At 38.1% G+C, this 26,703-nt stretch overlaps 1 protein-coding gene across 3 annotated transcripts in view; it reads right to left on the bottom strand.

The window, feature by feature from the left end:
- The window catches only part of CDKL5 (cyclin dependent kinase like 5), a 130,649-nt gene that overhangs the window by 31,886 nt on the left and 72,060 nt on the right, over positions 1–26,703 (bottom strand). For all 3 annotated transcript variants that reach the window (XM_082779582.1, XM_082779584.1, XM_082779583.1), the window contains exons 5-10: positions 24,290–24,426; positions 21,229–21,349; positions 19,987–20,046; positions 14,675–14,765; positions 7,692–7,881; positions 3,019–3,099 (exon numbers count right to left, since the gene is read on the bottom strand). In XM_082779582.1, coding sequence (XP_082635708.1) covers positions 3,019–3,099; positions 7,692–7,881; positions 14,675–14,765; positions 19,987–20,046; positions 21,229–21,349; positions 24,290–24,426 — 680 coding nt within the window. The remainder of the gene's footprint in view (positions 1–3,018; positions 3,100–7,691; positions 7,882–14,674; positions 14,766–19,986; positions 20,047–21,228; positions 21,350–24,289; positions 24,427–26,703) is intronic.

Genomic DNA, 26,703 nt, shown 5'->3' with positions numbered 1-26,703 from the left:
AGCAAAATTGTAACAAAATGAAGAACACTGTGATAGTTTTTTAATCTCCAGAGTACCTGTGATTAGATGCAAATGCCAGAATATATTAATTAAATTAAAATACATATGATACAAAATGAACAGTTTCAAAAATATTATGCTCTGCTTAAAGGATGGAAGGCATTGGACTTGATTATTATTATGTATATATATGCTATATACATTCTACATGTGCATAATATATGTACATATGTACATAATGGATATACATAAGCATACTTATAAACTTCTACATTTGTGCTTAAAATGTTTAAGACAAAAATAGGTTAATGTAAAAGTATGTATGTTTTATCTATAAATGCCTACAGATTTTCAAAATACACTGATTTTAAGCATACTTTTCCGGATATGCTTTACAACATTGTTGTTTAGAATGAAAAATACTAAATTTACTAGTAATATAATGCTACAATGAGACAGGCTTTACAAACAGAACAAGCATATAGGAACCATCTTATAAAGAAAAACTCTTTTAAAGTAAGCATTTTTTAAAATATACAAATATAAGAATTCTGTTAGATCTGCTGTTTCTAAACAAAGAGACCTTCTGACATGTAGAGAACATTTAATCACAAAACCAAATAACATTTGGTTGATTATTTTGATAACTTTGAAAGGTTCCTTGCAGGAATAGGGCTATATGTCACATACCTTGGAATACTTGAACATGCGTGACTGTCAGCAAGGATAAAAGTTTGAATGGCTATTAAAAAGAACTGGTATTTTTTTTAGGTGCTATATAGGTTCACTAGAGAACAACAGTATGTGTATATGCAGAAGGATACATATACACGCACAAAATGCATATCTGTTCACTAATGGTAAAGTACTGATCACAGAAGATAGTCAGAGATGTAGCAATCCTGAGATGTTTATGGTTAGGATGCAAATAAAGGATCACGGACTTCAGCTTCTGTAGGGGATTCCTGGACAGAATAACCTGAAAAACGGCTATTAGAAGAAAAGCGTCTAGGAGAGCCACTTGATTTTCAAAGAAAACTTCCTGAGAGTGCAGGAACAAAGCATCTCATTGTGTGGAAGACCACAAAATTTCACACAAGGTCAGCTTGGCTAAATGGGGAGCTGCTTGAAGAACAAAAACGCAAAATAGGTATATATATAAGAAGTATAAGGCCAAGGACAGGATACAAAGGAGGAATACAAAAGCACTGTTTTAGCACAGAGGATGACATTAGGAATGCCAAAGTCTAGCTATAGATAAATCAAGTAAGAAACATCAAGTGGAATCTCTTGATTTTACAGGATCTCAGCAGCAAATGGAAGCTCAGAAAAGAAAAAAAAAGTCTGCTGATGGATGAGGGAGACAACTGAATGACAGATAATATGAAGAAGCACAAGATAATTCAACTTTTTTTGCCCAAGTCAGCATATGCAAAACCAGCTTCCAATTCCCAAACCTGTGCTTGCAGAACACCATGATTTGTGAAGGAGAGGGGAGGAGAGAAACAGCAAAGCAACAGCATCAAATGGATGACTCTTCATTCACCTAGTCCAGAAATGCTCTGTAAACAGATACATATGTCAGCTTTAGCTGACTTAAGTTGGAGTGTGGGTTATTCAGTAATCTAGCAATCAGACCTGAGGTCCCTGAGAATGCAGATAATGAGGAACACACCAACTGTGGACATGTGCCAGACTGCCCAATGTCTGGAGAAGAGACAGGCATACAGGAAAATATGTAGAGCATTTACAGCATGCAACTTAACCACAGTTTTCTTCTGTTCTCTTGTTGTAGCCTTTTGCTCATTCGTTAACAATGCTCCAGCTTCTGAACTAAGTACTGTGGGTTGAAAATGAAATAGCCCCTCTAGGACATGCCTGGCCTTTCTCACCTTGTGCAGAGAAATATGAAGAGGAAAGTTGAAAGGAATTTCTTAAATAATAATGGAATGGAATTCCTTGTAATTCTATGCTTCCTTAATATTCAATACTTCATTTTGCAACTTTTATCAAAAGAACACAAAAGACATTGGAATATAACATATAACAAATAGGATAAAATGAAAATAAAAGCAACCCCCAGCATGTGTAGCAACAGTCTGAAAAATCATCTTGAATTTGTTGTTCTGTGATATATGCTCCTAGAGCTTGAGTTACAGCTAATATGATGCCAGGAAAAAAAAGGTTTATGTGAACTAGAAAACAGAAAACTGATTCTACGCTTAATTTTTGTCACTATGGCTCGCCCTTTCACCTTACTGTGACTGAAATAATGGGAGGGTTGTACTGCAGCTTACCATTGTGAAGTTTTTGCAGTACAACAATGTGGGTATGTGCTGCGTACCCAGAAATATGGCAGAAATGTATAGCAGAATGTTTTACAATGTTTGGCCATTTTGAGGAAATCCAGCTTCCCCTGATAGCCAGCAAGAAACTGTATCCTAGTTGAGCCATGGGGAACTGAGTTGTTCCAAAACAGGACTGAAGAGCAACTTAACACACATGCTGTGAAGATGTGAGTGGTAGCAAGCAAATTAAGGCCTCAGACAGGTTAAAAAAAAAGTTTACCATGCATGAAGTTTATCTTTAACAACTGTCCATGTCCTCATGCTTATCCATTAACAAATGGATAACTCACAACAACTCAGGTAAGCCTAATCCTCTTTCACTGCGGATTTATCTAAATTTATTACAGGTTGAGAACTCACCCACCAGGATTACTAACATAACCTGTGAATCTGAATGGTTGTCACTGTGAATGCACATTGCCACAAATGATGGTGGTTCTTTTGTCTGGAGTATGTATTGCTTATCAAATCAATCAAATTTGAACAGACTCTCCTGGCATTTGCAGAAGATATTTTCCTGATTCCTAAGAAATATCAGGCCTTCCTATAAGCCATGGTGAGATCAAAATATCTCAAAAGGAAGTTCACAAGTATTTTTAAGATTTAAGCTAAAAATTCACTAACATATTTGCCTATATATTACAGACAGAAAATAAATACATTTGCCTACCTTCATAAGATCAAGCAATACACCACTTAAAATTCCCAAGTATCTTCTCTCTAAAGACTGTGGATGATTGACTGCAGGAAACTGTAAAAAGTAATACAGCATAAATATACTGAGAATGGAAACAAGGTATACATGAACACAATATTTGAAAAAAACCTCCTCAGTGAATAAAAACACGTAACTTAATGGAAATCATATGCATTGAAGAAGTTACAGGTTTCTGAAACGTTACAAAACATTAGGATGAAACAAATAAGTGCTAATGTACAATATGCATCTACTTAACCAAAGAAAGTGTTCTTGATTAGTAGGGCAGTCAAGGAACCATTCTGAAACAAGAAGTCATCAACTTAGATCTATAAATGTGCTCGTGGTACAATGACTGACATGAGGTGGGTGGTTTAAAATAGATTCAGAAATAACATAATTAATATCCCCCTCCCAAATAATTTAAAATAGTTTCGAGAAAAATTATTTTTGCACAAATAGAGTACTAATTAAATACCAAAGATTAAGAGACAATTCTGAAAATGCTTTTTAAGTGGAAAACATCACAAAACCAGAACAGCAACTATGCAGAAGTTTAAGGTTCAGGATTATTCCTGTGATCATGCAGCAGTAAGAACCGGCAACATCATGGGAAGTAGTACACACTGCTAGAGGGCATCTTTTGTCAGCTACAGTCTTGACAAAACCAGATGAAGGCAGTATTTGAAACTAGTCCTAACTGTCTGGAAAGAACAACACAGGCAGGAAAGATTCAAGGAAGAAAACAAAAACAAAAACACAGAATTGATTGACTATGTTTTTTGGTTGTTTGTTTGCCTTGTAAACAAGGCACTAGTCAAATGAAATAAAAACAATCTTTTCTTCTTTTTAATCAAATGGAAGAAAATCCACTCAATATTTGTGTGCTATAACATAATGTCAAGTACAATGAGTTGAAAAGAAACAGACACCAGAGATCCAATTCCAGACTATGGCATGCACTGAACTGACACCAAACAAATAGGTAAACTCCTTTCTGTGAAGTAACTTCCAATTTAAATGCTAAGCACATATATTCCAGTGTTTTCAGAATTAGAAATTAAAGCTGGATATCCAAGATAGGCATTAAAAAATCCTCCTGGATCCAACTTACTCTGAATTTTAGAGTAAACTGCACATTTGAATGCCAGAGAAGCCTCTGGAAAAATGAAACGAAACAAAACAACAGCCAGCCAGCTGATTGGCATTAATCACAGTTTATCCAAAACAACGCAGCTGAGATCCAGATACTTTGTTAGCAGTTCCCAGAGTTGTGGCATTTGCCTAATAGTATGCAAAAGTGCTTCAGTTGCAGCCTGGCTTGATCCCATCCACATCTTAACTGTGTGTTTTCTAAATAGCCCTCTTAAGTTAACGCATCAAAGCAAGAGTACTGACAACAGGGAACATGCGCTGGTCTTGTTTTCTGGCAATCACATACCTGATGCACAAAAAGCCATCACTGGATGTCCCAGTGTGCTCAAGCCATACATAAAATACACCCACATAAAATATTGAGTTATACTTAACACAGCTGAAAATAGAAGGTAACAACAAAATTCACGTCAGTGATTAAGACAGCAACAAAACAACCCAACAAATATGAAAATAAATGAACGTGTTTTCTATAGTATAAACACATATGCAAAATAAATGTTTGGTCTGTCAACAAGCAAGAAGTCTTAAAGACTTTCATATCTTCACTTTCACTTGTGCATTTTTTAACTCTCACATCTAGAGATTGTTACAGCTATATATATACATATACAGGTGCATACATTTACATGCATACCTCCCCTCAGAGTAAATGCTACCTCCAAATCTATGCTTTCAAGAGTAATCCAGCAGTACAACCCTCCCTTTCCAAAAAGGTATTTATATGGAAGCTGAATGGATTGCACACAAACTGCATGTGTGTAAGTGTTAGGTCGCTATGAATTGCAATCCACTGTTTGTACTGGCATTACTTTTCATAAATTTCATTATGTGAGCTTTGAAGGAAAATGAAAGAACATTATTTGAATGTGTTCCTAAATAGTCTCTGCATTTTTCATTTTACTTTGCTTGCTTTTAAAGTGGTTTCCTAATGATTAAGGATTTATTTAGTTATTTAAGTCCAAGGCTATGTTGATCTTAGATAGCACCCTAGATGGACCAAGCCTTTCATACTTCCACTACTGTTTACACAAAGCAAACAGATTTTCAGCAGACACTAACTTGTTTTAAGTAGAATATTCTTCTAAATAAACAGTCTTCATCTTTCTTAACAAGCTCTTCCTCAGTCTATCCAAGAGGATATTCTTGTCTTCATGTAGAATGACCATTCTAAATCAGATTTTACATCTGGAATGGTTAGGGAAACATGAAAACATGCCAAAGAAATGCAAAGCTGTAATATGCAATCGCTATTCACTGTGTTTGCTCAGATTCTCCAGCTTATTTATAATTAATCTGTAGAATAATATTAAAGCCCTACATTAGCATTCATGTTTCCATAAAGGCATGAACCTATTAGTACTTTCTGATCCTGTATTACCTTGGGTCTTCAACATACCGTGGATATTTGCTTTCTCAAAAGGACAGAAGAGAGATCACTAAGTACTCCCTAATCTTCAGGACTGACAAAAACTCTGTGTGTGCATGTGGAGGAAACAAGCAGGAAGGAAACATGAAGTATGCAAATGTGCATCTGTATAAATGCACATGTGTTGCTGTAATGTTTGAATTAGATTTTTTTTTTTTAAATTGTGTGCTACAATAGGGTAGTACTTACGGTAGAGATTCACAAAGCCTAGTGATAATCATATGGATAAACATTTCTACTTCAAGGGCTAGTTTCCAACTTGTGAACAGCCAGTGCCAAATCCAGCTTGTAAATAACAATTTTCATAATCACGGCACAACAATTTGCATGAGCACAGCGTATCTTGTCTGCTATGTAACAGAAAATTTTCCACCATTAAAAGCACTGCTATTCAAAAAAAAAAAATCTGTACTTTTAATGTTGTCTTATAGCATGGAATCATTTTTTCCCCATTAACAGATGGATATCATATTCCAAACCAACATTTTTTAGTATTTTTCATGTTTAAGCCATTTTACAGGCTTCACTTCAGTATTCTACAACTAGTTTCTATTACAAGGCATACGTCAGTGTTGTTATCAACAGTATGACTTCAGAGATGAGGATAAACAGGCAGCAACATGGCTGAGGCCGAGCAATAAACCATTGATCCAGGATGAGAACAGGGACTCGTGACTCTCAACCCTGTGCTAATTACATTACATTAGTCCATGCTGTCTTCTTGAATCGCTGTATTTTAAAGCTACAAAACAAAGATACTTCATTTGCATCCTAAGACACTGCAAAGCATTTATCCAAATAAGATTACACTAGACAGCTATAATATAATAAAAGAATATTTAAGATACAATTATTTATTTTGCTTACAGTTTTTAAAGCTTTCCTGATAAGGGGTATAATATTTTTTAAATAGAAAATCCTGTCCAGCCCGGCTCTAAACAGGATCAAATACATATAGGACCTTGCAAGAAATGCTTGTTCTTTAAAAACTTCTGACATAGGGCCTGCAAGCTTCATCAAAAATTCTTAGGAATTGGCTATCCTTCTAGCTAAAATAACTAACCTTACACCTTAAGCCAAATACTAATCTTCCTGTCATCAGCTAAGCCTAATTTATCGCAAACTTTAACACATTTTAAGACAGTTAGGTGCCCCTCTTTCCATTTCTCATTCACTGTTTTTTCTTTGACAGACTAAAACACAGATCTTCAGTCTTTAGCACAGATCAGGTCTCCTAAAACCTTAGTATGTGTCTTTATAGGATTTTATATTAACAATTTCATACCATTCATCGAGATCATAATTTCACCTAAGCAACATTCACTACTGGAAACAATGACGACAACAAACAAACAAAAAAAAACAAACAAAAACCCCACTGAATTTCAAGAAAAAGCAAGCACAACCACTGACCAGGTGCTATTAAAGGTAACTGAGCTATTTATCATATATTTCATCTGGGGTTTTGCCACATTGCGTGTTCCAACTTGAGCAGTTTCTCTATTCTATTGAGTCTTCGTCAATGCACAGCATTGGCAAGCCCCTGAAAGGGGAACAACAAGCTTTCTGACTCATGCAGCTTCTATCAAATCTCCAGAAATACAAGTAAAAAGGTAAAAAGCTCCCCTATCATCACAGCAGTATCCATGACCCAAATTTTGCCACCACAGTAGCCTTAAGAAAACAGTCACAATTTGTCCACATCCTGAACAGACAGCCGTGCCATTAAACTTCATAGTGCACAGCTTGCACAGCAATGCTAAGTTAGGTATCAATACTAACTTTCATGACAAAAAAAGCCAAATAAACACATTTTTATTTTTTTTTTAAATCAGCTTTTAATAGTAAAATTAACTTACTCGTCCAACTCAATAATGGTATAATTGGAATTTGACTTCGAATTATGAATGCCTCATGATCTAAATATCCTGTACTTGCACAGAAACACTTGAAGCAGATAACACTCTAAATGAAAAGAACCTTTACAGCAACAATGACAATAGTGTAAATACTGTGTGAGTAAATTATAAGAGGAAAAAAAAAGAACAAAGCTTTCTCTTACCCGCAAGCCATGGAAGCGTGGGTTGCTGTAGAAGAGCTTCATCTGTTCAGCTGGCAGTGGGCCTAGCACCTTCTGAATGGTGAAGAGCTGGTCAATCTCGCTTTCCCCAGGGAACAAGGGCTGTCCGTCACTCAGCTCGCCCAGGATGCAGCCCACAGACCACATATCCACAGCCTTTCCATATGGGGCTCTGTAAAGTTAAAGTACAATGTTTTTCACCCACCGGCACCATCCTCTCACTAAGCTGTTTTAGTTTATTTGGCTGTATTTTCCATGCCTTGCTTCCTTACAGCTCAGAAAAATAAACTTTAACATTAAAGAAGCCATCTCATATACCAAGTCCTCTGTTTCCGCACTGGATTGCTTGACATATTGACGTCAATAGACAGGACAGGAATTTTCAAGGACCCCCAGGGATTTGGTTACCTTTGTAAAAAAATAAAAAGCTTACGAGAATAATCTTTTTGACCAAGATGCTGTTACCAAAGTTAAACTAGCACGAACTTCCCTTTTATCCAGAGGTTAATGACCATACAGTATTTCTGCATTATAGAAATTGCCTTTTCTGTTGTGCTTAGCAGGTTGATAGACACACTGGATCTGGTCACTGCGAGGACAGAAACAATAAGCAATCTTTGTTTCAGCCTTCATACAGTCAAATTTTAACTAGAGAGAAAACAGAATGTCCCTGAAGCAATTTCTGAAACTACTCAACAGTTGAAAACCACAGATGAGGACAAAATGAAAGCATCACAAAATAAGTATTCCCTGAAGGAAGCACACAGGTGGGGCTTTGGAGAGAAATTCGGAGGGGCGATCTCTGTGTGCAGGCAACGTTGTGTGGTGGGTGGATGGCACCCACCTGTATTTTAAACAGCTACTGACAAAAGAAGCTAGGTCAGGAATGAAGAGGTGGAGGGAGCTTGCTGGAAACAAGGCTCAGTGGTGTGCATATTACACTGGAAAGGGCTGCAACAGCTTTTCTTGAGACTGCATACAGGGGTATTTAAGGGAAGAACAGGCAATAAGGATGCTATGGTCAGGAAAAATGATAGACTTAAGATACACAGGGCAGAAAATTGTAATACAGAAAATGGATGTTTGTATGAGGAGGAGAGGGTGAGGGACTATTGTAACCTGCAGACTGACGGCAACGAATGCTGAAGAAGCAGAATCCTTTTGGACAGTTTCTGATTCTCCCTCTACGGTTCTGCTCCTTGGTCAGCTTCTTTAGCAGCCCATCTCTATCACGCAACAGCTAATGCGTTACATGCTTTTGGCTTTTAGTGCTCCGAAGCACCTCATTTTCTGTATGCCCATGTTCTTGCTTGACAGATTTAAGCTGTTTTGTAAACACTCAACTTGTGCCAAGAATTTCTTCTGGATGTCAAGGTTTTGGGCAGAATGAGGGGGGGAATTCCTCTCAGGTCAAAAAAAAAGCATATAAAAAGAATAAACAAGAATAAAGACAGGAAGAAACACTAAACTGAAAACATACTTCATTGATTCTCTTCTTTCTGAAACTTGCAATCCGACGACTCAACCTCTGTTTCAGGACATTTTCAAGTTACAGCTGGCTTGCCTATTCCTGGAGTTGCAGCTGATAAATCCTATCCTAAATCTATTCCCTTTATTCCTTCCTTATGCTGATGGATAAAGGTATTTATGGAGAGCATACCCTTAGATTAAAGAAGAAAAGTCAGACTTTTCCCTGCTTGCAACCACTCATGATCAGTTACTTCACTTCATGGGGAGGGCACTTGATCAGAGGACGCTGTAACCCTTGAGATAGTTTAGTTAGGTTAAGGCAAGAGAGCTTTTCTAGCTGGACAGTAGCCTAGGTGAAATCACAGGCCCACTGAGATGCGCACTGCAGGAGTTGAAGGTAGCCAGGAAGGCTGAAATGGGACACCAACATTTCAAGAACTGTTTGCCTTTCTGAATCTGCCATGAGACACTGCAGTCCCCAGACAAACGGAATCGTCACAAATTCAAAGTTTGCCCCCATTGAAATAGACCACTGACAATGAAATGACCATGGACAAACTGAGGATCTGTTAGCAAACCAGTTTGTGAGCATGAGCATCTAACTAAAAAATCCTACCTTTTTATGACAGTAAAACAAGCTATTATTTATTTGCAACCCTTTAAAAGGCACGCTTCTGAGCAGCAAGATTTGAAGTTGGAAAAAGGTATGCTGCTGTTGTAGCCCAGGGCCTTGGAGAATGAGCTAGAGTTTCAACTGAGGAATGGGCTAAAACTCCTTTTAGACAGGGCCATTACCTTTCCATGCTAACACAAATACAGTAACCTGAATCACTGTTTAGGAAGTTTCCATTATTTGCTCCGTAGTCAAACAGAAAACACTAATTTCTTATGAAGAGGCAGAGTAAGACCAAACAATTTCATTTGGAAAGTCAGATTCAAGACTCATGTCAGATTCATGTTCTACTGACTGGCACAATCCATCTTCCAGAGCACAACAGGCGAGCAATGCAAGAATTAGGTGGCTGGAGAAATGAAATAACTCCTGTTACTTCTAATAGAAGTAGTTACTCCTGATAACTACTAATCAGGAGTACTGTAATGTACTGCTGCACAACTTAGACTCTCCAAAACATATTATCATCTAGAAATATGTTATGCTAAAATCCACTAGCTTTTAGCAATGTTTTGTCATCCAGGAGTACAGAGCCCTCCACTAACGGTTACCTGAGGCTCTTCAAAGTGAGCAGATTTTGGATGTTCTGTGAGTAACTAGGCAGCATTTTCTTTCCTCAGGAAATCTAAGTATTTGAACTTTATTACAAAAGAGAAACCTCTCTGGGACACATTAAAACTTGAAAAAAAAAAAGGTAAAATATAAATATTTAATAATGCTGGAAAGACTTTCCACTATTAGATGTTTATAAAGATTTGGTAAAATGGGAGGATGGATGATTGCGAAACAAGAACAGGATTGCCAAGAAAAAGACATCATGCTAAGCCAGAAAAACTTGGCATTAAAAACATACACCAGCAAAGTTGAAGTCATATGCACTGAATACACATACCATACACATACCCCCGTCCCCTTCCTCTACAAGCTAATCAAGTTTAGTCAATTACATGCAGACGTGATTCCTGATAAATTTCCTTGTTAATCAAATAGTTTTGAAAACTGCAGGTCATACTAATATCACGTCTGTCATGTTTTTCATGTCTTTCCTCTTAAACCTTAATTAAGATTATAGACAAAGTGTGAAACACTGTAAAACTGAAAAGGCCACGATTGATGCTTTCTTTCCAAGTTGTGAGAGTGTGTATGTTGTATGTATACACGTACACACTTTGCTGGAAGTTTAGTTACATCTGTCTTCTCCAAAATATGAAAACCTGAGCTTTGAGGTTTTTAACAGCAACTTTTACATACTATTCTGCATATAACAACACAACTGCATACCAATTTGATTAAGATTAGCACAGCTCTGGGAATACTGGTATGACTTTATTGAAAGAATATTTATTATCCAATGCTTTACACATTCAAGAAATGTCTGTTCTTTGGTTCAGTGCTAACTAAAGGTTCCAAGAAAGATCTGTTTCTCAGCAGCATGCAACGTTTTGGTTAAAGAATATAAGTGGCCAGTACTTTCTGTTTGCTCCTGTGGCTGCCAATTCCTTACTTCTAGAATATCCCTATATGTATATGTTATATATTCAGGAATTGCATTTTATCAGTGTTCATGCAGTATAGAAAAACACACTGTAAATTTGATAGCAATGGGAAGACCACAAGAAGTACATTTCCAACTACTTTTGCCCTTTTAGGTCCTGTGAATTTGTCCAAGCAATATTTGAAAATCTGTTAAACACTGTGAAGTAGTAAAATGTTAATTTTACAGATTAATAAAAGAGTGAAATTAAATTATAAGGCGACTCATGCAACTACTGCTTCCACAAACAACGTGAAACTAACTTCTCAATGCTTTAATAAAATGATTCATGTAGTCTGCTTCAACAAATTCTTCCCGACCAGTTGAAAAATCATAGAATCACAGAACATCCTGAGATGGAAGAGACCCACAAGGATCATCAAGTCCAACTCCTGGATTCCCACAGCATCACAGAAAAGAATTGATTTTTATCAAACTCTACGTCTGAGGGCATTGTCCAAACACTCCTTGAACTCTACCAGGCTCGGTGCCGTGACCAGTTCCACAGGGAGCCTGTCCCAGTGCCCGACCACCCTCTGGATGCGGACCCTTTCCCTAACCCCCATCCTGACCCTCCCCTGTCCCAGCTCCATGCCGTTCCCTCGGGTCCTGTCGCTGTCCCCAGAGAGCAGAGCTCAGCGCCTGCCCCTCCGCTCCCCTCCTGAGGGAGCTGCAGGCCGCCATGAGGCCTCCCCTCAGCCTGCTCTGCTCGGGGCTGAGCACACCAAGGGACCTCAGCCACTCCTCATATACCTTGCCTTCTAGACCCCCCACCATCTTTGTAGCCCTCCTTTGGACGCTCTCTGATAGTTTGATGTCCTTTTCATACTGTGGCAGACAGAAAAATCTTGACAAGACTGAGGGATGGTGTGGAAGACCTGAAATGCTGCCCCGTGCCCAGGGCAGATGCATCCTCTGCTGGGAGTTTCTGTGGACAGGGCAGCAGCCTGCGGGCCGTGCCCCAGCCGGATGAGCCCTGGGGTTGCCGTGGCTTCTGCGGGAGTGGGAAACGTGGAGGGGGAGCTCAGGGGAGCAGACGGCTGGGTGAGGATGGCTGGAAAGCCTCTGCGCTCATCCGCTGAGTCACGCCGCGGGTGGGAAGCCTTCACATCCAACACCAGTGTGACAACCAACTGACTTGAGCTGCTCTTCATGTTACCTTCCCCTCTAGACCCTTCACCATCTTTGTGTCCCTACTTTCAACACACTTTCATGGTTTTATGCCTTCCTTATGTTGTGGTGCCCAAAACTGCACACAGTACTTGAGGTGAGGTGAGGTGACACCCCGAGCACGTAGCACAGTGGGACAATCCCTTCCCTTGATGGGCTAGCAATGCTGTCCCTGATGCCCCCAGGGTATGGTTAGCCCTTCTGGCTGCCAGGGCACACTGTTGGCTCATATTCAACTTGCTGTCAACCAGAACCCCTGTCTCCCATCTCACAGGCCTGCTCCCCTGCCTCTCGTTTCCCAGTCTGTCCATACAGACAGGGTTGCCCTGTCACAGATGTAGACCAAAGCACTTGCTAATTAGATTCCATGTAGCTGGTGACTGCCCAGCCCTCTAGGCTGTCAAGATCTCTCTGAAAGCCTCTCTACTCTCAAGAGAGTGAACGGTTCCTCTCATTTTTGTGTAATCTGCAAACTTACTTAGTATGCATTTGAATCCTGAATGCAGATCATTTGCAAAAACATTCAAGAGGAATGTCTCTAAAATGAAGCCCTGCAGAACCCCACTAGTGACTGGCTGCCAGCCTAATGTAACCCTATTCACTACAACCCTTTGAGCCCAGCCTGTCAGCCAATTCTTCATACTGTATTATGTATTTTTCAAGCTGGACTTTTGTAAAGGATACTGCAAGCAGCAGTACAGAAAGCTTTGCTGAAATCCAAAAAGATTCCATCAACTGGTTTCCCTTGGTCAGCTAGGTGGGTGATCTTGTCATAAAAAGAAATTATGTTAAACAGGACCTTCCCCTCTGTGTTGGCTATGACCAATGACTACACTGTCTTTCAAGTGTTTTTCAAAAACTCCTAGAAAAATCTTCTCCATAATTTTACCAGGCACTGAAGGGAGACTGACAGGCCTATAATTACCAGGGTCTTCTTTCTCGCCCTTCTTGAAAACTGGGACAACATTTGCCAGCTTCTGGTCGACTGGGACCTCTCCAGATTCCCAAAACCACTGAAAAATAATTCAGAGAGGTCTCATGATGACATCAGCCAGCTCTCTGAGTACCCTGGGATGAATCCCATCAGGCCCTACAGACTTCTGTGCACCCAGCTGAAGCAACAAATCCTGCACAAGTTCGGAGTTGACTGGGAGTTTATTGTTCCTGCTGTCATGGTCCTCCAACTCAGGGCTCCAGGAGTCCCAGTGCCCATCACTGGTGTTAAAGACAGAGGAGAAGGTGGCATTAAATGTCTGCTTCGTCTACAGTCCTATTTGTGAGGTGACCATCCTCATCAAGTAACAGACCAGTGTTCTCTCTGGTCCTCCTTTTGTTGCTAATGTATTTTTAAAAAAGCCCTTTTTATTGTCCCCCACAGTCCTTGGCCAGCATCAACTTTAATTGAGCTCTGGCCATGACTTATGTCTCTACAACGGGAAATAACATCTTTGTAGTCCTCCCATGTCACCAGACCTTGCTTCCAGTGTCCATACATTTTCCTTTTCCACCTAAGCTCTAGAAGATGATCCCTGCTCATCCAGGCCAGCCCTCTGCTTTGCCTGTTTGATTTCGAAAACTTTCGAATTGCCCACTCTCGTGTTCTTAAGAGGTGGTACTTATAAAAAGTTAAGAAGCTAGTACTCTTCCTCTTACCATTTCAGCAGTGCTGGGAAAGAGCAACTGGGAATGAAAGCCAAACCATAGTTCTGACCTAAAGGATAAAGACAACTAGGAGTGTAACATGGTGAAAGCTGCACTGCCAATACTATACAATATCCAACATGAGGCTAACAAAATGAACACTTCAGAATACAGGACTACCATACAAACATCTTTCGAAGGGAATGTCAGGGGGAGGAGCATCTGAAGTAGGCTTGTGATAATTCAGCTTCATCTTTCAGTCAGTTAAATACCATTCAGTTCAAGACAGGGGAACGTGTCAATGATTCATGCCAACCTACTGGAAATGAACAAGCATAGATGACAATGTGGAAGTCTTTTGAAATCTTCCCTTTAAATCAACTACAGTTCTCCACTGGCAAATTTTACAAAAGGTGCTTGACAAAATGCAAAGTATCAGTCAAGATTTATCATGGTTGCTCTACAAACTGTACTTACCCAAGCAACAGTTCAGGTGAGCGGTACCATCTGGTAGCCACGTATTCTGTATAGTTAGCATTGCTTCCTTCAGATAGATTACGAGCAAAGCCTGTCAAAACAAGTGTAAAAGATTGTATTCAATTTTAAGTAAATATGCATATCCCCAATGACTCTGGAGGTAAGAGGTCACATCTATTTAAACAGAAATAAATTGTTTAGCACAGAATGTCTCCAGGGGCTGCTCACCACTGAAACACAACCTTTTATTGATACAACACTGAAAGTCAGAATGTCGGCTTTAATGACTACTTTACTTGTGTAATGTCCTCAGAAATCTATGGTGTTTTGCCATTATGTTTGGGACTTCACTATAACGGAACAGATTGGTAAAAGTTACAGTCAGTATGCCATGTATGTTATTGAGCGATTGCCACTAAATTTCACTGTGAAATACTGTTTGCAGAAGAGGATTCATAACAATAGAAACTTACCATATATGCAACAAGTAGACATGTTAGTCATTGATCTTAACTACTACAGTCTCACTGCATTCCATTTTCTCATGTGGTCAAGCAGCTATGTGTTATTCTTGGCAAAAAATGGGGCAATCTCTCCCAAACTACAAAAGGCAGGACTCTACCAAAGACCAGAAAAACGGCTTTATTTCTGCATTTAGGTCACTCCACAAGTGTCAGCTTCCCATCTGCTTTAGCATTGTACTGATAACAAGGCTCTCAGTGAATTAGGATCAGAAAGCAAGTCCAAATTAACTTCCTCCTCCACATCATTCTATTAAGAATCAAAAAACTGTCAACTTATTTTCAGTTGTATCAAAACTCAACTTCTGTCTTAACATATAACAATTAACAAGATCAACAGTGAGAAGAGTGCATATACTGAAAAATCCAGTAGTAAGTTGAATTTTGTTTTCGTTTTCCTCCATTTATAAGAAGTGAGCTGAGCAGCACAGTTACAACGTTACTAGATTCTTCATGTAGAAGTACTCTAGGGCAGCTGACAGCACTGTTTTTGGTAAAGTATCAAGCATCTTACTGTTTTTCCAACAATTAATAATAAGGTAAGAGGTCAGACAGATCTCAACAGCAAGTCTCTGCTGTTGAAATTGACTTCAAACTGGAACAAACTTTTGGGACTGAAATGCAGAACCAACGTTTTTTAAATGCTTCCTTACTGGGATGTAGCACTAAAACTTGGTCAAAAACTCACTTCAGTGAAACCACTAGGAGTCCTTCCATTACTGCATGAGCGATGAAAAAAGAATAAAAAGTACAAAGTTTTGCAGAGGTTAAAGCATAATTTCATTTTCAGAATCAATAAGTGCTACTTAAATGCAACAGTCATTTTTCTTTATTCCTGAGTTCTTATGCAGAAGCTGCCAAAAGTGATTTTCCCACACAACTATGCTTGTAAGGCTGTCATTTATTTATTGATTGATTTTTAGTATTCTGAAAGTGTATCTCACTTGGCAGCATTAGTGAAGGACTCCAGCCCCACCTGCTCCCCATGGGTACACTAATTTACTCCAAATTGGAGTAAAGGTTTGGGTACAGAGACTATTTTATTGGACTAGTGGCTTGAGAAAACAATAAATTTGTTTTTGACGTAGGTTACAGCTGTTAATTCTAAGATACCTCTCCCTTCAAGAGTTAGTAAATGGAAAGGACTGTACAATGATGAAAAGGTATTTCAAAGTCACCTCAAAATAAGAATAATTCTCATCCGTTCTCACAGTGCTGCTGAACATTACTGATGCTGCTAGAGAAAAAACTTCAAAGGATTTTTTTTTTTTTAATTACTTAAAACTAACTTAACTTTTGGGTAAATTTCTAAACATTGCTATATTTAGAACTGCTTAGGCAGCCCTCTTTCTGTTTCAAATTACATGGCCCATCTGATTAATCTGGTCAGTGAAAAATCTTTGATTTGTGCTTTTAAAAACGAGAAGGAAAATTACCAAGAGCCATCCTGAGGAAATGGGACAGCCAAAACTGGGAAGCCTCAGCCTGAATGATGGGAGAAAGATAAAAGGGCGACAGGATACAAATGATCACATCACAGCAGCCCATGTGGTAGTGTACAGCACCAGCCCACTAGCACCAGAGCATCAGCAAGTCAGTGGCATCTAGATATTGTCAGGCGTGTAAGAAACCACTTTATGGATGCACTACTGCTCTGACTGTATATCACCATGCTGAAAGATGATGGGCAGAATTGATAGTTCAAGAAAGCATAAAACCTTTCTAACAGGACAATTGCTACTTTCCTGTTGTGGCAGAGCTAGCTTACTGTCCCTACCTCCACACTGTGCTGAGGTATTGGGTACAATTTTTGACACAAAACATAAGAGAAGGTAATTAGGCAGAAGACTAGACCAAATTCTGAACAGCAAGAAGAAACAGATCAGAACATGAACATGGAAAGTGATTTGGGTGAGAGCAACTATGAAAGCAACAGAGCTTGTATCCCAATGCAAGGAAGGCAAACAACGAAAATAAAAATGAGATTTCAAGAAAGGACTTTAAACAACTCTGAGGAGAGGAGGGTAGATGTCAAGGTAAAAGGTGTGAGGGAAAAAGGAGTTCAGAAGACTGGCAGTTTCTTACAGAGAAATAAGGCACATTAAGTTAGACAATGTAAAGAATTCTAACATTAAAGGAATAGAATAATTCAGTTGGAAGGGACCTTCAAAGATTATCTAAGTCCAACCTCCTAATGACATGCAAGGACTTAAATAGGTGCCTAGGAACAGTAAGGAACATGAATTACTGAGATCTTCAAGAATAAGCTAAGCAAAACCTGTCAGGAATGACACAAACAGGCTTAATCATTTCTCTGAGTAGGTGGAAGAACTAGAGAATTTCTTGAGGTCTTTTCCAGCCCTGTTTCATGATTTCTGTGCTCATGTATCATACAGAAATTAAGCCATTTTTAAAACAAGTAATTCTGAAGCCCTGGTGTTGAAACAGCAAGCATACTAAACAGAATGCCTACCAATTTCTAACAAGTCAGATGCATCTGCTGTAATCGGCATTTTGTGCTGTTCTCTTTCCCATTTCCATTGGCAGAAATGACACCCACACAACATGTGTCCAGGCAAGCACCACATTCAACCCCATTTTTCCTGGTACGATATGTACAGAACATGGCACAAGGATTACGAAGAACTATCTTGTTATTTTTTATTATTATTTTTTCTAGTCAAATTGTTCTGTCCACTGGGCTATTCCCGAACACCCAATTACTGCAATGTCTGCATTGGGATTGATGCACAGACCTTTTACTTGCATTTGTTGCTGTCACATGAGGAATGTGGCACTGTATGTGACAAGTACTTGCGTTCCAAGAAATGAAGCTAGGTAGGCAGGTAACATATGTTAAATCATGTTAGAAGGCAAACTCTTACATCCCAATCTGTATGTGTGCAAGGAACATTCTTGTGGATAATATCTCTCTGACAGTAATAATCTTTGATTTTTACAGTAATAACTTAAGCTATTAACAGGAATGTCAATTAGCAACACGGCTAAAAATTAGAATCGATCCCAAATTTTAAGTATTGCTTAGAATTTGAAATGAAGTCCAAGACTATAAGCAAAATCCAGACTAATCCATGCGAACAACAACAACAGAAGTTCCTCCAATTTTCTTCCTTACGGCTCTGCTGAGCACCAGAAGGACTTTTGGGTTGCATTTCTTTTCCAACAGCAGGAGAATCTGCCTTGAGGGTATGACATGAGCAAGCCTATGGACAAGACAGATTGTCTCCACTGACAGAATTCACATTACCTCTATCTGGTGAGAAAACTGCTGTCCATAACATGATTGTACAGCTTGTTTGGCTTTCCATTTTTCTGCAGTGCGAAGCACAAAGGCTGCTGACACACATTCTGGTGCACAAGGACTGCTTAGCTGATGGCACGTGCCAGCTTGAGTGGCGAACCTCGCTCTCAGGAGGACAAAGATGCAGGAAGGAAGGGAGCACTACCATGGGATGCTCCTCCTCATGACACGATTTGTCCTGACTGGAGCACACACTAGTCAAGGGCAAGTGCTGTCTGTCGACTGGATGTGAAGCTCTGCAAGAGGCAGCAATTGTTTCCCCCAGACAACCAAAGCTGAAGCCACGGGGGCAACGGGCACGCCACCAGCCCCTGCCACCCGCCAGAGCACCGGCAACCCTGGGGGACTCGAAGGGCCTAAGCTGGCAGGAGAGGGCGGCTGCGTAGGGGCCGGCAGTAGGTCCCTGGCCAGAGAGAGGGCCAAGGCACCGCAGGCACCGCCAACAGCACCACTGTGTGCTGTCAGATGCCCTCAGTTCAAAGAACTCATGTGGACCAAATATTCTAAGGCTTTTCCTGGAACGCTTGCTGGTGCTGAATGCTTAGGCAAAAATACCCCTAGGATTGAAAGAAATAAGCAACGCTGCAAAAGACAAATGCCTTTTCTGTGTTCCTAAGAACCTACTGCAATTTATTATTTTTTTTTCAGTGGTTCCTCTTTTCATTCAAAATCGCAGAGGTTTGAAACGACAGCTTTCAAAGTGCTCTCATGAAAAGTGCCCTTGGGTAGCAGCAAGGAATTGAATTTTATTTCACCAAGCCAAACTGTAAGCTTTTTAGAGGGAACAATATTTTATTCTGTGTTTATGTAGCATTTAGAATAAAAATAGAGATTGTTGGAACAGTGTATATGCCACCCTGCTGTCTTCTGGGGATTACTCACATGGGCAAAGTTTGTCTTGTACTTGGGTGCTGATTCTTCAAAGACTTAAAGCTGACTATTGATAAGTCAGGAAATACGAAAGTTAACAGTACCAGTACCACTCTGACTCTATCCTTCAGCCATTAATCATATGTTGACACGATTCTTTGATTAATACAACTATAAAAATTGATCTGTAACTGTATACCTAACAGTCCATGAAAGCCAGTGGTTTAAAAAGTATGTAAGAATATATTTTGTCTTTAAAAAACAAGAACCATCTTTTCTTTTAATATGCAGGCCAGATAAATCTATAGTTTTGCTAGCCTTCTCATCAGTTTATCATCTGTGCTGTTCTTTCTTAAGTGCCAGTACCAGTGCTAGTAAAAACCCTATCAAATAAGGCAGAGACAAGTGCAGCATTTCCATTGATATGGCAACACGGTATTTCAAAGGAAGCGAATTAAGCCTATAGATTTTTCAAATTAAAGTAATTTCCACAAACCTCAGTAACGACCACTAAAAGGGTTTTAAACACTAAGGCAAGAAAATCCACTGCAAGAGATTTGCCTTGAAAAGGTAAAAAGAAATCCATCTATTGAACTTACCAAAGTCACACAACTTCAGAACATCATTGTGACTTATTAAGAGATTCTCTGGTTTGATATCTAGAGCATCAAATAACAAAGAAAAAAAAGACAGCTGTTAATTTCTCCTAGTTTTGAACTTTGCCAACAATATTATTCAATAATAATGTATTTCAAGATACTCTTGCAATCATAAACAACGCATTACAAGCTACAGCAATTCTATCTGTGAACAAGCTGAAATCATTTTCTGCCATGTGAAGTCTCTTAAAGTGTTTCCCTACAAAATATTGAAAGGTAAAAGCTGCTTACAGATATTCCTGGAGAGCAAAACAACATGTAGAATATTGCATATTGTAAAACAATACAAAAAATGTCATTGAATTACTCAATCACTAAGCTGTTGTTAATCACTAAGCTGTTGTGTCGTGCTCAACATTTTCAGTTACAATACCCTTCTTAAGCATTTCTTGCCGTTTCTTTAGAGAAAGTGTGTTCTCTGGTTTTAAGTCTGTCTCTTATTCCTATCTACATGTCATAGTATCTGTGTATGTTATACTTGTTCAAAGTGTATTTTACAAAATATTTCAGACTCTTGCCTACATTTTGATCTGTCTTGAATACAAGAAGTAAACTGCATGAGAACTGTAATTTATTGGAAACATTAATTAGAAAGAAAAGTTGTTCCTTCAAAGCCACAAAGCAAAATACAAATGAATTAAATAAACTATATAAAGCTAGACATTATCATACATCAAAATATGGACTGGAAGTGCTTGAAGTTTAGGAGAGAAAGTAAATATACATAGCCTAAGTCACAGGAGCTGGGAGGAACTGCCTTAAGCAGAAGTAAAGCACAGGGGAGTAAGCCTTAAGTTCTGGGTTAATTTTCTACTACCATTCCATTATCAGATTCAGAAGTGAAATGACTGAGTGCCAGAAAATGTTTAAAAATTCCTTTTCCTTTGGCAATGTTTGTACTTCAGTTTTACTTCGTTGTGCATTTAATATAACCTTTACTCATACACCAAAGATACCGGACAGCAAGCTTTTTAAATAGATGGACTTAGTTTTAAAGTAATATGAAGTCAGGTGGCAGGCTTAAAACTCAGCCAAAATTTAGAGATTTTCTCTCTGTTGTTGACATAGAGGAATTGCTTATGTTTATGTTAAATGCAAATTACTTCAAGCTATAATCTCTTTCTTGGTACAAAGTAAATTTCAATCAGGGGCTTATTTCCACGTGGAGAGCTACACACTTACCTCTATGAACAATATCATTCTTATGACACCAATGAATTGCTTTAATTAGCTGGTAGATATAGCTTTTCACTTTTTCTGGTGGAACTCCATTTGGCATTTCTTCTAGCAATTCAAGCATATTCTAAAAGTTTAAAAGACATTATTTCAAGAAGTTATATTGTAGTAGCTAGAACACAACTCATTTTCAGCCATCTGACAACAACATACACCACTGACTCTGACTATGAAAAAAATTATAGCTTAACACTCAGGGAGTGTATTCTAATGATAAGCATAGATAAGCTGTTTTCATTCTACAGAAAGCATTTGTGAAAACAATAAGCCTTGAAGGTGAACCACAAATGTACCACAAGTCTTTAAAAAGCTGTCATCAAACCAATTACCCTAAAGCTTCTAAATAGTCATTTACATACAGAAAGTTGCTTGAATAGAAATACCAGGTCACTGTGGCTGTATGAAAAATTAGTAAAACAGAGCATTTTCTAAATATTAATAAGCTATTTCTATGGCTTTCACATAGCAGAACTATGATTAATCACAAGCCATGCCTGTATGTGAATGGGCACATAAAAGCAACCTAAAGCTACAAAATATCGCTAATGAGGTAACACAAAAATGCCTCACAGGGGCATAAACAATAACCTATAACATATCCTATAGTTATTTATCAGCTATATTGACCCTAGACATCTTTGCATTACAGTAACTATGCCCATACTATTTCACAGATACACCAATGCAAAAATTAAACTGTTTATGATAGTAAGCTTCCCCTTTGAAAAATGACATTCAGATTTCCATTGTATTAGCAAATGTCTCCAATTTTGTACAATTAGAAGTACAATGGAATTTGTACTCTAAATCCTAGTTGAATGAATAATGGGCATCAGCAGCCCACTTGAAGACAGGATAGAGTGTTATTTAGTGAAAACTGAAACGGAAATAAGTATTTTGGCTATATTGCCTTACACAATTCATTTTATTATGAATTTGAGCATTTGTACAAATTTTTCATTTAAAATAAGTTTACCTTAGCTTTGATAAACATTTTCTTTAGCTGTATAAGAAAATGTGATGTTTCCCTTGCAATATATTTTAATAACACGCGTAGAAGAGAAAACAAGTGGGAGACTATTAATATTTGAAAACATTTCTGAATTTTACAGTCTGTGAATAAATACTGCAACTTAGGTGCTGTGTGCAACACTTCATAGCTCAGAAAAGGAATTTTCTGTTAAGGGACCATATTCATTTGTCATATTCTTGTCCACACAGAGACCTATAGTTCTGGACAAGTTATGTTAAAAAGTCAGTGTTACAAATATGAATGAAAATAGTAACAACAACACAGCAAGACATAATCCTATATGAAGACATTAACTAAGGGTAATGGATAAAGAAGATTAGACTAAATGTGAATGTAAGTAATCTGGATTAGAGTATTGCAGCGCTAAGATTCCCTAAAGAACACATGCTGTTCATCACCAGTTAAAACAAGTACTAGCATATTGTACCATGTTTTATTTAATTCCTTCTACTCTTTCTCATTTGAAAATACAGAAATCATCCTGGTCTTTAGATTGGTTTTATAGACATCTATAAGAACCAGTGGAAACTACTCAACACATCTGAAAATGTGAAACATTCATGGAAAGTGAAGTTTAACTGTAAGTAAAGATGGTCATTCATATAGAAACAATTTTAGAACAAAAATGGCATTAGACATGTAATGTCTATCTTTAACATTGTTTGAAATATGCTATTGTTAGAGAAATTGAATGTCTTTTACTGATGCTTGTCTTCCAACCCACTACTAGGGTGAGCTTCGCTAATTCAACTATAATAGAAGATTAAATATATGTTCTGCTTGGTGTGTGTTCAAAGACATTACACAAATCTGGAACAATCACAAGGAATATGAGTGGAACAAGTCAAGCTTCAGACATTACTGATAAGAAAGATCCACCACATTCGGAGTTGCTAACCTGGTGAAAAACAAAAATGACTTCTGCCAAGCCATGGCCTAAAATAGGTCACCTCACATTATGCAATGAAGTTATACCACATAGTAAATTGCAAACTGAGGTAAATGAGACACTATTTAGGGTGGGGAACCTTTACACAAGAAATAACTGACTGAAAAGGACTAGCACCTAGCTGTACCGCAACATCACATTGGCAGGGATTGGCAGGAAATTTTCATTAAATGAAAATTTCAATCAAGGGAACAGTATCTTGTGAAAGCTACATATATTTAAGCTTGCATTTAGTTTTACTGTATCCAAATACCATCTAATTATTTCCATGAAGAAATCCTAAATGGTTAGGATACACAGGTAAGGTCTACCATCATCACAAAGTTTGCAAAAAATAATGGAGAACCAATCTCTTCTAGGTTGTTTCTCCCTAGAAACAGGGCAGAATGTTTGGCAATAGTAGGCCAATCTAAGAAAGTTTTGGAATTGCTTCAAATGAGGTCAGGATTGGAAATAATGACAGTGATCTTTGCCAAATACCTCTAAGCAACGATTAATAGTGGACTTGTTAGAGAAACATTCAAACAAAAATCCTATTTTTATCAGGCAGGGATCGAGAAAGCTGCAACAAATTCCAAGGTCAAAAATCTATGATCTTGTTCTGAAAGACTATGTTAAAAATTCATTACACACATAACATATGACAGCTAATCTACTTTACAATTAAAAATGAAGTATTTGGATGGAAAATTTTCTTCAAATTATATGTATTCCAGTGTACAAAATTTTAACGTTTGTTCATGTATGGAAAAACTGTTGTGGTTTTTGTTTGTTTGTTTGTTTGTTTGTTTTTAAGACCAACACATGATGTAAAAACAGTAACAGAGTTATCAGTGCCATTTTTCTCACAGTAAAGTGCCATTTTTCTCACAGTAATTACAACAATTCAGATTGTATTACAGTTTTTCTGCTGTTCCTCTTCATAGATTGTAAGTGTTTCATTTTTAAATGTGTAAATAATTTTAAAGACTTTTCCATTAAGCTGATGATTTAAGTGTGGCAAGGATAGTATAAACTCAACTCACTTTTTCCACATATTCAAATACTAGGTATAATTTTCCTCTTCTTCTGAAGGCTTCTTTCAGCTCCACTATGTTCTCCTGTTTCAAAGTGCGAAGCATTTTAAGCTCTCGTAAAGTGGTTTCTTTGACTTCTTCATTTTCTAGAATGAAAAAGTGACAAAGTAAAATGTATTTAAAAACTCAGTAAGAAGCGTTATGAATCTTTATTTTGAATCCCTGCTTAAAAAGAGAGGTAGCTGATGGCTGTGCATTCATTACGTAACCTTCACAGTCTTCCCTTCATTACCATCGTGGCTTCCAGTGGCAGAAAATGTTGCTTCATAAGAAGCAATAATTTGCATTTTTATCTTTTCATTATGAAGACCACTAATAGACTTCCAAAAATATGCATGTATCTGTACAGACATCCTCCACCCCACATATAATTATCACATGCACGAAGAACTGACAAAGTTACGTTCTCACCAGAAGCACTAGAATGCAAACATAGACCTTTTTTGTTCAAAACCCAGCAATTTGATTCTAAAGTAATTTAAAAACATGACAAATTAAGGCAGAAGCACAGATTTGTAAGTCCTTTAAGTTTCCACATATGGCTTTTAAATGAAATTCAGAAAAGCAGATCAATGTAGTGGCCTGGCCACAGAGGGCAGTAAAGCCAATACTGATTCAATGAAGCCTTGAATCTGTGATTCTAAGTCAAGATACTCAACTATTGTTTTGACAATTTAGTTGTCTGAAGGTTGTTTAAAAAAACAAAAACAAAAAAACAACGGTGTTTTACTGAAGCTTTGTAGAGTGCTTATTGACGAACAAGCACTTTGCTGAGTTTAGTGACTGAACTGGCTGGGTTCCAGAGGATAGTACCAATGAACCATCAAATAAAACGGAGTATATTAGAATCTATTAATTCAGCAACTTTGCCCATGCACATGTAGAAGACAGGTTCTCAATCTCTTAGTATTGTTATCCACAACCATTGAATGGTGTATGACTGCATGAAATCAAAACTAAATCCCTCTGGCAGGTCATGTACCACAAAGACACAGAAATAAGAGAAAAGGAAGAGAAACTGCTTTTCAAAGCAAGCAAAAAGTAAAAACAGGTCTGTAGAAGAGAGAGAAAAGCACAGGTCATATGAATGCATACAATCATCATCAGTAGATGAAAAAATATTGAAGAGTAGCAGGAGAAGAGAGAAAAATAAAATACTAGCACCACAAATGTTTTGATTAAAAATATACAATTTAAACCCATCTAAATCATTTCATTTTGAAACTGAGTGCTCAGTGTTGGCTTGCGTCAGCCCGATTACATAATTTCTTCTAAAACTAGACACACTCTTTCCAGCTCATTTAGCATGCACATGTCAAGCAGCAAAAATTCAGCAAAACAAAAATGGCAATAGAGACAATTACAGTACATTCAGATTTGTAATGAAGCACCATATTAAAAAGACAGATGTGAAATGGCCTGAATCAAATCTATCAAAAGAACTTCTGTTGTATTTCCAGAAACTTGTAAACAACTAGCTACAACTCCGAAAAGCAGTCATCAGTCATGTAAACTGCTATTACGTAATTCTCATGGAAAGCCAAAACTAAAGGCAAGGATGCATTTTTTGTTTTTGTTTTTTGGTGTACTGTCTAACATCATAATCCTGTTTGGGGCTTAATACTGAGCCTCATTGTCTTTGATGTGTACTCTACAGTTGACACAAAGTAGAAAATGTGATTCTGAAGTAATCTCATGACCTGGTCAAGATGGCCACCACAACTAAATGATCTACTTTCTTTAACAGGGATTTAAAACAGATTTCTTAATAGCAGAAGATTCATCAGCTACACCCTTCAAGCATCTGGCAAAATTACCCGCGCTGTGAGAGTTTGTATTGCAGGAAATGACAGACACCAATCTGAATTTGCTGTGTCTAACCGACTTTGAAAATTACAGTCCTTGTAACCAACCACACCTCCATCCACAATTCCATTACAATACCAAAAAATGGAAGTTTGCTAAAATAAAACGGCTGCTATTTCTTTAAACCACATCATTAGACTGTTGAGCTGTCTGCTAAAGCCTCGGTGCACGGCTGATTATAGCTACATCACCTCTGACTGGGATTACTCCTTTTATTACTTTACACTCAGCTTCTCTTTCTGTTTGTGCTAGGCCAGAAGGGATTAGGGCTAACTTTTGATGCGTGCAAGGTAGCTCTCAGCAGCTGATTGCCAGTTTTGCCTATGACAGCATACTGGGCTTCACTGTCATGAACATGTGCAGGCCCAAAAGCCAGTCTTGTTTCCAAGAAAGGAAGGTAGTTAGGATGACAGAATGGTTGGGGTTGGAAGGGACCTTACAGATCATCTAATTCCAGCCCCCTGCCATGGGCAGGGACACCTCCCACTAAACCAGGT

The sequence above is a fragment of the Aythya marila genome (genome assembly GCF_965140915.1).
Source record: "Aythya marila genome assembly, chromosome: 1".
NCBI classification, from domain to species: domain Eukaryota; kingdom Metazoa; phylum Chordata; class Aves; order Anseriformes; family Anatidae; genus Aythya; species Aythya marila.
This window is presented reverse-complemented; position numbering and strand designations above follow the sequence as displayed.